General features: G+C 47.4%; 1 protein-coding gene across 1 annotated transcript; it reads left to right on the top strand.

Annotated features, from left to right (window-relative positions):
- The first annotated feature begins 8,875 nt into the window (after positions 1–8,875).
- LOC133018214 (scavenger receptor cysteine-rich domain-containing group B protein-like) lies at positions 8,876–12,990 on the top strand. Its single transcript, XM_061084532.1, has 3 exons — positions 8,876–8,912; positions 11,085–11,393; positions 12,665–12,990. Exons 1-3 carry the CDS (start codon positions 8,876–8,878, stop codon positions 12,988–12,990), a joined length of 672 nt encoding a protein of 223 aa, XP_060940515.1.
- Positions 12,991–13,486: the final 496 nt, after the last annotated feature.

The raw sequence follows: 13,486 nt of genomic DNA, 5'->3' as shown, positions 1-13,486 counted from the left end.
CAAACCAAGATGTTCCACACAATCCACCAAAGAGGTCTGTACTGGTGCTTTAACATTTCCACTGAAACCAGCAGTCAGTTCCTCACATTATCAGAACTTGAACAAGATCAATGTGTTTACTGACAGACCTCGATATATTGTCATGTTGTGGTTCATGTGGACAGTATTAGGCCACGCCCACATAGTTCACACCTCCTCACTGCAGATTTGTCTAAACACAGGGGCGTCGTTAGGCCTGTTTTAGGGGGGCTGAAGCCCCCCTAAAATGTTCTTCAGCCCCCCCAAATAATTATTCGGATTTTTTTTTTTATTTAATTTTTTTTAAATTTTTTAATTAAACTATTGTTTTACACATGGACAAGTTATTTATAACTCTAACATATGTGAGTGCTTTTCTGGTTTGTATGTTTTCTCCCCCCAGGTAGTAACAGAATGTGGCTATCTGTAATTGTTAACGATTGTTACCTGCTTAAATTTAGGTTTACTTGAGGCAAATGAAAGGGAATATTGTAATGAGCTATGTTAACACTAAGCTAGCTAGCTAGCTATTTTGTTAGAAAATGTCTCCAGTGAGCAAGAGTGTGAACGAGCAAATTTGAAAAGTAAGAAATAACTATCGACAGCTCTCTATTCTTTGCATTAATATCTATCTCTAGTATTTTAAAACAATAATATCAGTGCCTATAGAATGTTGAGTTTATAATCAGTTAATGCTAGTGAAAAATAAATGTCATAGTGTCCCTCATAACGCTATTGTACCGGTATATCATCCAATTCATTGACCAGATGAATATGAGAAGATTTTTCAGCAGAGATCACACTCTTTCTGAGCCCGCAAACATTCAGCATATAGGGGCTAAGCCCCCCTTTTCTTTCAATCCTAGAAACGCCCCTGTCTAAACATATTCATAAACCAGAGATATCACTGAGGAGGTTTGATTTCACTGAGACGTGTGGATGAGAGACGAGCACCCTGACTGCTGCTGGGCTGATTGAGGTCTGAACTCTGATCCACTTCCTCCTACGACACATTTGACAGAATGCATCCCATCGTTCTTCTCTTTGTCATTTCTCTGCTTCACGCATATGAAGCCCGAGGTAAACACTACATTTTTTATCCTTTTCTTCTTCAAATATAGTTTTATTGATCTGTTCTTGTTGTACTTTGTGACTGTTTCAGCAATTTAGCTTGTTTAGAATTTTGTTTTCTTTGTTAATAATTTGCTTATTTCATTATTCTATGAATATTAAAATGATAACTATATTAAAAAGATGACTTGTTGATTGACGATTCACTCAGTAAAACTTTCTTCCAAATATCTGTGGTTTGTTAAGTTCTACTCTTGAATCTGATTACAAAATATATAATGAGTGATAACAGACATGGAAAAACGTTTAAAAGCTTGTAAAACCAACAAAACTGAATATTAATGTAATGTCCTGTGGCAGCGACTCAGAGAACAGAACAAACTGATTAGGAAACTTGACCTTTTATCGACAAAGCAGGAAGAGAACCTAGAGTGATGCTTCCTGTTAAATGTCAGTGGTTGTCTGTCTTTCCGTCTCTATTTCTGCACGTCCACTGTACATTTTCTGTGTGAAAAATGAGCTGTTGAAGAAAGTCTACCGTTGCAGAATCACTTTCTCTTTCACAAGTTTTATTTAAGCTCCAGAAACTGTTATCTTTTCACAGAAGCTTGATTATGAATTCAAACTGCTAACTTTGGTTATAAGTGTGGTTAAAGTTCACTAACCAAATTCATGAGGTTCCACTGAAGACAAGTAGTCAAGGGTCCATACTGTGACTCAAACCACATCTACACGTACGAGCTCGTCAGGAAACTTAACTTCTCTCTTTTCATTCTCTACTGAATGACATTTTTAATTAATCAGACAAATCTATATTGCTACAACCGATATGTTACAAATCAATAACTAATAATAACATCACAGCAGGAACATTATTTATTAAACGCCAAAAGTTTTGCTCACTGTGTCTAATTAGGTCTGAGAAAGAAAAGCAAAGATTACAAGCTTTTTATTTAGCTCATTATTATAATTCTGTCCCCATATGAGGATGATTATATTTCAAGACACATAGTATCTCGCCATGTTAAAGAACGTGAAAGAAAATTCTTGCATTTACCGAATTTGCGTCAGAATTCAAAGGAAATCAGTTTAGTGGCTTTTGAATTATCCTGTTGACGGGCAAGGCAGGGCACTTTCAATTACAATTTACGAGCAAAATAAAAGAATAAAAAGAGAAGAATAAAAGAGGTGAAAAAATAATAAGAAAAAATCTGTATGAAAAAGTAGAATTAAGTTCAAAGGAAAAAAAATGAAATGAAACAATCAAATCTCAAACATGTAATTGATTCATATATGGTTTGAATGAAAGCATCTCATTCCCTTTGGATTGGGATTGTCATAATAATTCTTTCTGTAATTGGTCATTAAAATGTATGACCAGATGATGGAGGTATAGAGGAGAAGTTAGGAATCACCAAGTTTAGTAGCTCTATAGAGCAGTGTTCACTCTGAACCTGCCTGTTTGCTTGTCCTTTGTTGATGCCCTGGACCTACTTCAGAATTATTCCTTGTCATTAGTGAGTCCTAACCCTGAGTCTAACCCTAACCATCAAATATTTCTTTATACTGTCACTTTTTAATGTTTTTGTGCACAGATTTTTATAAACAGTCAATGGTGCAGAGTGAAGTTATAAAACTTTGTGTTTATCCTACCTGGTTTATCCGCAATGAAGACTTTAAGTCAATGTTTTTGATATATGAAACAGAATTAGCTTTATTACTGTTCACATGTGTGGGTAATATATACGTTTGAATGATTAAATTAACTGGTGTTATGTTTTCATATATTGCATGCCGGATTTATCAGAGATGTGTCAAAAAACGTTGTTCTTCTACTTTGATGACAAATGGCCATCCAGTTAATCAGAAGACATAGAAGAAGACATGTTAACTCGGTCCATAGACTTAAGGCACTCTGAATTAAACACTGCACTTCCTTGGACCATCAACAATACACACTCCAAGTGTTAAATTGAAAAGATGTACAGTTTTTGAGATATGTGCTTCAAATACAGATAGATGTTTGTGGATTTATAAGTAGTAGTTCATGTTCCCTCCCTTTCCTTGCTGCTAACATTGGCTAAAATTAAAAGGAACAAGTTAGATATTCTGTTGTAACTGGTGAAGTGAACAGTCTGAACAGGCTTCCTGTTGTGGCTTCGCTCTGTGTCTAGTGTTGCAGGAAAATAGGTCAAGCAGATATAGAGTAACTATAGAAGGCCAAGATCCTCCTTTCAACAAATAATTTGGCCATAACCTCTCTCTCTTCTTCTCTCCCATATCCCCTCCTCCCTTTTTATTCAACCAATGGCGTGCACACCTCTGCAGAGACACCGTTTCAAGGTAAGAACGAGCTCTATAGGAAAACCTCACGCTGCCCAGACACGTGCGATCAGTCGCAAACATGTCTGCATCCAGGTCACAGCAAGGATCAGTAGCAGGGTGTGTGTCAGTGAAAGAGAAAACAGGAGGTAGATCAGTGCCTCTGGCTTTTTTAACTGGTAGGAATAGACTCATTTCAGAGGGATGTATTTATTGCTATTTGCTATCAGTACATTAGAGCTTACTAGTCTGTCATTTTCTGTTTCAAATGCCGAAGATCTTAACCACACAACCTGAACCTCCTCACCTCACTGAAAGACAGAAATTGCAGTTTTGTTGATCAAAATGAATCAGAAAGAGAGAGGCCCTGACAGATTTTGCCTGCTCGTTTCCTCAAAGTGCAACTGGCGAATGGAAGCAACAGGTGTGAGGGCAGAGTGGAGGTGCTCTCCTCCGGCGTGTGGGGCACAGTGTGTGATGACGACTGGGACATGGAGCACGCTAACGTGGTGTGTAGGCAGCTGGACTGCGGAGTGGCCGTGGAGATCAGCAACAGCTCCAGATTTGGACCAGGCTTGGGGCTCATAGCGCTGGACGACTTGGACTGCAGAGGACATGAAGCAGACCTCAGCCAGTGCAGAAGTCCGGGCTGGGGCATTCACGACTGTGACCACGATGAGGATGTGGGCCTCACCTGCACAGGTAGGGCCTTCATACACCTTTAGTTTGGCTGAGACAGTGTAGAAGTCTATTTCATTTCATTTACTTCATCTTCTTTTCTTGTTTTTGGTGCTGCCTGAAGCATCAATGGTGGGGGCAAATGTTTTGATATTTCTGTGTGTAATTGGTCATACAAATGTATGACCAGATGATGGAGGTATAGAGGAGAAGTTAGGAATCACCAAGTTTAGTAGCTCTATAGTGAAGTGTACGCTCTGAACCTGCCTGTTCGCTTGTCCTTTGTTGATGCCCTGGACCTACTTCAGAATTATTCCTCGTCATTAGTGAGTCCTAACCCTGAGTCTAACCCTAACCATCAAATATTTCTACTATATACTGTCACTTTTTATTGTTTTTGTGCACAGATTTTTATAAACAGTCAATGGTGCAGAGTGAAGTTATAAAACTTTGTGTTTATCCTACCTGGTTTATCTAAAATGAAGACTTTAAGTCAATGTTTTTGATATATGAAACAGAATTAGCTTTATTACTGTTCACATTGTCACAGTCTGCTAATCTCCTGTCTGCTGGTGTTTTTCCACTCACCTCTCTCTGCTCCACGCTACCTGTTAGCCACGCCTCCTCATCAGGCCAACTCTCCACACCTGTGACAGCCCTGGCTGCATTTAAGCCTGCTCCTGTCTCTGCTTCAGTGCCAGATTGTCTTCCGTTATGCCTGACCTCCAGCGTTTCTTTCCCCGGACTGATCACCTGTTGCCGACCTGCCTGCCTCGTCTCTGCCCTGGATATTACCTCAGCCTTCTGTCTTCGACCACGAGTTTCGCCTAACCCCTCCTGGAAATGCACCTGCTCGGCTCTGTGGCTACACAGCTCACCACTGGACCTGTCTGCCATCTAGGTAATCCTCCTGCTGTTGACTTTGCCTTTAGTCTGCAACACCAGGCTCACTCCTTCCCAGATCTCGCAGAGGATCACTGTGAGCAAAGACTTTTCCACCCTGCCACTGTAAGAACTGTTAAAGACTGCAGTGAATAATAAAGTTCATTACCGACTGAGATCTCGTCTGCCTGTGCTGCTTTTGGGTCCTCACCATATCCGTGACAGTACAATCTGGCCAGACATGGACCCAGCACACACGCCGATGGATCGCCTGGAGCAGGTAGAGGCGATGCTCCAGCACCACGAGGCGCTGCTGCTTTCTAACTTAGCAGATGTTCGACTGGCGGTGACTAAGCAGGAGCAGGCGTTTACCTCGCTAGCCTCGCAGGTCCAACAACTCGCCGCAGCTTTTGCTCAAGCTGTCCCTCTGCCTCCAGAACCAGTCCAGCCTCCACCAGTCCCGGCTGCCTCTGCCTCTGCTTCCGCCTCGGAGCCTCGTGTGGGGGTCCCTGAACGCTACGCCGGGGACGCGGAGGGCTGCCGCCCGTTCCTCACGAACTGTTCCATCCTGTTTGCCCTCCAGCCCCACACCTTCGCTTCTGAATACTCCAGGGTGGCGTTCACCGTGAATCATCTGACGGGGCGCGCTCGGCTGTGGGGAACAGCCGAGTGGGAGCGTCGCACTCCAGCGTGCTCCACTTTCCAAGCCTTCGCCGCTGAGCTCCGCAAAGTGTTCGGAGAGGCTTCCCGAGGTCCGGACGCTTCTGGGTCTGAAGCAAGGGTCTCATTCAGTGGCCGATTACTCCAACCACTTCCGCACCCAGGCTAGCTCCAGTGAGTGGAACCAGGCTGCCCAGTGCGACGCATTCCTGATGGGGCTCGCTGACTACATTAAAGACGAACTGATTTCGTACGACCTTCCCACTACTGTCAACGGCATCATAGAGCTGGCTTCCCGCATCGACCGTCGCATTCAAGCGAGACAGCGGGAGAAACATCAGGGGCTCGATGGACGACGCCAGCCCGCCCCTTCACCAGCAGCTTCCGAGGTATCGATGCGTTCTGGCTGCCGGTTTTCAGGGGAGCCTGAACCCATGCAGGTGGGTCGGGCCAGTCTAACTCCAGAAGAGAGGAGGAGACGCCGCGAGGGGAGCCTCTGCCTGTATTGTGGCCAAGCGGGACACTTTATTTCCAGGTGCCCGCTAAAAGGTTGGGCTCACCAGGAAGGAAGGAGTTCCTGGTGAGTCATACATCTAGCTCCTCCTCCAGCCCACGATCCCTGTGCCAAGTCCGCCTGCTACTGCCTGAGGGATCCCAGACCCTCGCCACTGTCATTGACTCTGGCTCTGATGCCAACATTATGGATTCTAACCTAGCTCTGCAGCTGGGTGTCGGTCAGATTCCCCTGCCAGCTCCAGTTTCCACCAACGCTCTGGATGGCCGACTTCTGGGAACTGTGACCCACCTGACAGCGCCTATACGGATGTTAATTTTCGGGAACCACCATGAAACAATCCAGTTTCACATCCTGCACTCTCCTCGTCATCCTCTCCTTCTGGGGTTCCCATGGCTCCGACGTCACAATCCACACCTTGATTGGACCACAGGGGCGATCCTGGGGTGGAGTTCATCGTGTCACCAGGTCTGCCTCAAGCAAGACCTTCTGCCGGGACCAGTTCTTCAACCGATGTGCTGGGGGTCCCGGCTGAGTATCTGGACTTCAGGGAGGTCTTCAGTAAGGCCAAGGCAACCTCCCTTTCCCCACATCGGCCCTATGACTGCGCCATCAACCTCCAGCCCGGTGCCACGCTGCCCAGAGGACGCCTGTATTCCCTGTCCGTTCCTGAGAGGGGGGCGATGGAGACATATATCAATGACGGTCTGGCAGCGGGCATCATCCGCCCTTCCTCGTATCCGGCTGGAGCCGGTTTCTTCTTCGTGGAGAAAAAAGACAAGACACTCCGCCCCTGCATTGATTATCGTGGAATAAATGACATTACCATCAAGAACCGGTACCCACTGCCTCTCATCTCTTCAGCTTTCGAGCTCCTAGAGGGGGCCACCATATTCACCAAGCTTGACCTTCGCAACGCCTATCACCTGGTCCGAATCCGCGAGGGGGACGAGTGGAAGACGGCGTTCAATACCCCCACCGGTCACTACGAGTACCTGGTGATGCCCTTTGGCCTCACAAACGCTCCTGCTGTCTTCCAGGCTCTGGTTAATGACGTGCTCAGGGACATGCTCAACAGGTTCGTCTTCGTGTATCTGGATGATATTCTGATCTTCTCCCGCTCCAGAGAGGAACATGTACATCACGTCCAGAAGGTCCTCCAACGTCTCCTGGAAAACTCCCTGTTCGTCAAGGCCGAGCAGTGTGAGTTTCACGCCTCGTCTGTCTCCTTCCTGGGGTACGTCGTAGGGAGAGGGACTGTGGAGATGGACTCGGCCAAGGTTTCTGCCGTCACCACTAGGCCCGCCCCTGATTCCCGCAAGCAGCTTCAACGTTTCCTGGGCTTTGCCAACTTCTACCGGAGGCTCATCAGGGGCTACAGTTCGGTGGCGGCACCCCTCACAGCTCTTACCTCCTCCAAGGTGCCTTTTCTCTGGTCCACGGCCGCCAATGACTCTTTTCAGGCCCTGAAGACACGATTCACCTCAGCACCCATCCTCCAAATGCCGGACCCTGAACGGCAGTTTGTGGTCGAGGTGGACGCTTCCGACTTGGGAGTGGGGGCCGTCTTGTCCCAGAGAGCGGCCTCCGACCAGAAGTTGCACCCCTGTGCCTTCTATTCCCGACGTTTGACCCGCTTCAACTTTTCCCTCTCCTATCGACCGGGGTCCCGCAACGTCAAGCCCGACGCCCTGTCCCAACAGTTCTCGGAAGAGGAGGGGGGCAGGACCGACCCAGACACTATCCTGCCTTCTTCCCGTCTGGTGGCCACACTCACCTGGGAGATAGAGGAGAAGGTCAGGGTCGCTGCCCGAGACCAGCCCGGACCCAGTGCTTGCCCTCCCAACCGTCTGTTCGTCCCGCCTGACCTCCAGTCCGAGGTTCTACAATGGGCCCACAGCACTCAATTTACCTGTCATCCAGGGATCCAAAGGACCAAGGATGTTGTGCAGCGCCGGTTCTGGTGGACGTCACTGGATGAGGACATTCGGGGTTTCGTCAATGCCTGTCCCACCTGCAACCAGCACAAGCCGGCTCATCATGCCCCTGCCGGTCTTCTACATCCTCTGCCTGTGCCTCATCGTCCCTGGTCGCACATTTCTTTGGACTTTGTAACCGGTCTACCGCCATCCAGCGGCAACACTACTATCCTGACGGTGGTAGATCGGTTCAGCAAGATGGCACATTTCGTGCCCCTGCCCAAACTTCCATATGCCAAAGAGACGGCTAAACTACTCCACCTCCACGTCATCTGTCTCCATGGCATCCCAGTGGACGTGGTCTCTGATCGGGGTCCCCAGTTCGCCTCAGTATTCTGGAGGGAGTTCTGCTCGCTCCTGGGAGCCACCGTCAGCCTGTCCTCGGGGTACCACCCCCAGTCCAACGGCCAGACCGAACGCAAGAATCAGGAGATGGAAACGGCACTACGCTGCATGACGTCTCAAGACTCTACTTCTTGGTCCGAACAGCTTCTATGGGTAGAATACGCCCACAACACCTTGACCAGCTCCGCCACCGGTCTCTCCCCCTTTGAGTGCACCTACGGGTTCCAGCCACCGCTTTTTCCTGCACTTGAGAAAGAAGCATCCTGCCCCTCTGTCCGGGACTTCATCCGCCGTTGTCGCAGGACTTGGACCCGAGCCAGGGCGGCTCTACTCCGGGCCGCTGACCGCTACACAGGGGCCTCCAATCGCCACCGGTCCAACGCCCCTGACTACCAGCCGGGTCAAAATGTTTGGCTCTCCACCCATGATCTTCCCCTCCGGGGGGAATCCAAGAAACTGGCTCCTCGCTTCATCGGCCCGTTCGAGATCCAGGAGATCGTCAACCCGGTGGCAGTGAGGATCAAACTTCCTAGATCCATGCGGGTTCATCCCACGTTTCACGTCTCCAAGCTTAAACCGGTCCGAGAGAGCACCCTGGTGCCTGCCGCGCCTCCTCCACCGCCTCCTCGCCTCATTGATGGAGGCCCCTCCTACACTGTCCGTCGCCTCCTGCAGTCTCGCCGGCGTGGAAGGGGATTCCAGTACTTGGTGGATTGGGAGGGTTACGGCCCTGAAGAAAGGTCCTGGGTCCCTGGGAGGAACATCTTGGACCACACCCTCATCAGGGATTTCCATCGCAAACCTCACCCAGATGTCCAGAACCAGGCCACCTCCCAGACCACATCCTCCATCGGAGTCCCCGAACGACAGCGACGACGCCAAGGACTTGGCGGGTCCCCCCTACTCTGAGGAGGACGACGACATTCTCCCCGAGACCATGAACGTGGAGATGGACGCTGGACTCTCGGACGAGTATTAACCCTCCTCCAGGCCCCGCCTCCCACCCGGTTTGGTCCATTCGTCTTGGGACGTCGAGAGCCGTCCCTCGAGGGGGGGGTTCTGTCACAGTCTGCTCATCTCCTGTCTGCTGGTATTTTTCCACTCACCTCTCTCTGCTCCAGTCTACCTGTTAGCCACGCCTCCTCATCAGGCCAACTCTCCACACCTGTGACAGCCCTGGCTGCATTTAAGCCTGCTCCTGTCTCTGCTTCAGTGCCAGATTGTCTTGTGATATGCCTGACCTCCAGCGTTTCTTTCCCCGGACTGATCACCTGTTGCCGACCTGCCTGCCTTGTCTCTGCCCTGGATATTACCTCAGCCTTCTGTCTTCGAACCACGAGTATCGCCTATCCCCTCCTGGAAACGCACCTGCTCGGCTCTGTGGCTACACAGCTCACCACTGGACCTGTCTGCCATCTAGGTAATCCTCCTGCTGTTGACTTTGCCTTTAGTCTGCAACACCAGGCTCACTCCTTCTCAGATCTCGCAGAGGATCACTGTGAGCAAAGACTTTTCCACCCTGCCACTGTAAGAACTGTTAAAGACTGCCGTGAATAATAAAGTTCATTACCGACTGAGATCTCGTCTGCCTGTGCTGCTTTTGGGTCCTCACTATATCCGTGACACACATGTGTGGGTAATATATACGTTTGAATGATTAAATTAACTGGTGTTTTGTTTTCATATATTGCATGCCGGATTTATCTGAAGATGTGTCAAGCAACGTTGTGCTTCTACTTTGAAGACAAATTACCATCCAGTTTATCCGAGGACATAGAAGAAGACATGTTAACTCTGTCCATAGACTTAAGGCACTCTGAATTAAACACTGCACTTCCTTGGAGCATCAACAATACACACTCCAAGTGTGAAATTGAAAAGATGTACAGTTTTTGAGATAGGTGCTTCAAATACAGACAGATGTTTGTGGATTTATAAGTAGTTGTTCATGTTCCCCCCCCTTTCCTTGCTGCTAACATTGGCTAAAATTAAAAGGAACAAGTTAGATATTCTGTTGTAACTGGTGAAGTGAACATTCTGAACAGGCCTCCTGTTGTGGCTTCGCTCTGTGTCTAGTGTTAGAGGAAAATAGATCAAGCAGATATAGAGTAACTATAGAAGGCCAAGATCCTCCTTTCAACAAATAATCTGGCCATACTCTCTCTCTCCCTCTCTCCCATATCCCCTCCTCCCACTGGATTCAACCAATGGCGTGCACACCTCAGCAGAGACACCGTTTCAAGGTAAGAACGAGCTCTATAGGAAAAACTCAATCTGCCCAGACACGTGCGATCAGTTGCAAACATGTCTGCATCCAGGTCACAGCAAGGATCAGTAGCAGGCTGTGTGTCAGTGAAAGAGAGAAAAGGAGGTAGATCAGTGCCTGGGGCTTTTTTAACTGGTAGAAATAAACTAATTTAAGAGGGATGTATTTCTTGCTATTTGCTATCATTACATTAGAGCTTACTAGTCTGTCATTTTCTGTTTCAAATGCCGAAGATCTTAACCACACAACCTGAACCTCCTCACCTCACTGAAAGACAGAAATTGCAGTTTTGTTGATCAAAATGAATTAGAAAGAGAGAGGCCCTGACAGATTTTGCCTGCTCGTGTCTTCAAAGTGCAACTGGTGAATGGACGCAACAGGTGTGAGGGCAGAGTGGAGGTGCTCTCCTCCGGCGTGTGGGGCACAGTGTGTGACGACGACTGGGACGTGGTGGACGCTTACGTGGTGTGTAGGCAGCTGAACTGCGGAGTGGCCGTGGAGATCAGCAACAGCTCCAGATTTGGACCAGGCTTGGGGCTCATAGCGCTGGACTTCGTGGACTGCAGAGGACATGAAGCAGACCTCAGCCAGTGTGGAAGTCCGGGCTGGGGCATTCACAACTGTCAACACGATGAGGATGTGGGCGTCACCTGCACAGGTAAGGCCTTCATACACCTTTAGTTTGGCTGAGACAGTGTAGAAGTCTATTTCATTTCATCTACTTCATCTTCTTTTCTTGTTTTTAGTGCTGCCTGAAGCAGCAATGGTGGGGGCAAATGTTTTGATATTTCTGTGTGTAATTGGTCATAAAAATGTATGACCAGATGATGGAGGTATAGAGGAGAAGTTAGGAATCACCAAGTTTAGTAGCTCTATAGTGAAGTGTTCACTCTGAACCTGCCTGTTCGCTTGTCCTTTGTTGATGCCCTGGACCTACTTCAGAATTATTCCTCGTCATTAGTGAGTCCTAACCCTGAGTCTAACCCTAACCATCAAACATTTCTACTATATACTGTCACTTTTTATTGTTTTTGTGCACAGATTTTTATAAACAGTCAATGGTGCAGAGTGTAGTTATAAAACTTTGTGTTTATCCTACCTGGTTTTTCTGCATTGAAGACTTTAAGTCAATGTTTTTGATATATGAATCAGAATTAGCTTCATTACTGTTCACATGTGTGGGTAATATATACGTTTGAATGATTAAATTAACTGCTGTTATGTTTTCATATATTGCATGCCGGATTTATCAGAAGATGTGTCAAGCAAGGTTGTGCTTCTACTTTGATGACAAATGGCCATCCAGTTTATCCGAGGACATAGAAGAAGACATGTTAACTCGGTCCATAGACTTAAGGCACTCTGAATTAAACACTGCAATTCCTTGGACCATCAACAATACACACTCAAAGTGTTAAATTGAAAAGATGTACAGTTTTTGAGATATGTGCTTCAAATACAGACAGATGTTTGTGGATTTATAAGTAGTAGTTCATGTTAACTCCCTTTCCTTGCTGCTAACATTGGCTAAAATTAGAAGGAACAAGTTAGATATTCTGTTGTAACTGGTGAAGTGAACAGTCTGAACAGGCCTCCTGTTGTGGCTTCGCTCTGTGTCTGGTGTTGCAGGAAAATAGATCAAGCAGATATAGAGTAACTATAGAAGGCCAAGATCCTCCTTTCAACAAATAATTTGACCATAATCTCTCTCTCCCATATCCCCTCCTCCCTCTGGATTCAACCAATGGCGTGCACAACTCAGCGAAGAGACCGTTTCAAGGTAAGAACGAGCTCTATAATGCCGAAGATCTTAACCACACAACCTGAACCTCCTCACCTCACTGAAAGACAGAAATTGCAGTTTTGTTTATCAAAATGAATCAGAAAGAGAGAGGCTCTGACAGATTTTGCCTGCTCGTGTCTTCAAAGTGCAACTGGCGAATGGAAGCAACAGGTGTGAGGGCAGAGTGGAGGTGCTCTTCTCCGGTGTGTGGGGCACAGTGTGTGACGACGACTGGGACATGGTGAACGCTAACGTGGTGTGTAGGCAGCTGAACTGCGGCATGGCCGTGGAGATCAGCAACAGCTCCAGATTTGGACCAGGCTTGGGGCTCATAGCGCTGGACGACGTGGACTGCAGAGGACATGAAGCAGACCTCAGTCAGTGTGGAAGTCCGGGCTGGGGCAGTCATGACTGTGACAACGATGAGGATGTGGGCCTCACCTGCACAGGTAGGGCCTTCATACACCTTTAGTTTGGCTGAGACAATGTAGAAGTATGGTTGCAAAGGGGCAAAAAGTTTCCGGTAAATTTCCGGAAACTTAACAGAAACCTTCCATGGGAAGTTACGCTCGGGAATTTTGAAAAATAAATAAATACGCAAATTAAACACAGAGCAATAAAACATCATTCAAAACTCTATTTTAAAGATAGATGGAATGCAGCACACGCTGCACATTGAGTTTCAACCACTGTGCATTATTCCATCACATGCACAGATAACTCCCAGCATCCTGCACACTACAGCAGGGCTACTGAGGCCTGCTGTAGTGTGCAGGACTAGTCAGTAAGTTTCGATGATATTACTGGGGAATATATATGAGCATGCTGATTGAGGATTGTTCATCTAGCCCAGGGGTCGGCAACCTTGGCACGCGGCGCCATAATCATTGGCACGCAGTCGATTTCCTATTAAAGAAATGTTCAAAGGTTTTGCCGTCATGCAGCCTGTATTAACATCTGTTAGCCGC

Source organism: Limanda limanda, chromosome 13 (assembly GCF_963576545.1).
Source record: "Limanda limanda chromosome 13, fLimLim1.1, whole genome shotgun sequence".
Lineage (NCBI taxonomy): Eukaryota > Metazoa > Chordata > Actinopteri > Pleuronectiformes > Pleuronectidae > Limanda > Limanda limanda.
This window is presented reverse-complemented; position numbering and strand designations above follow the sequence as displayed.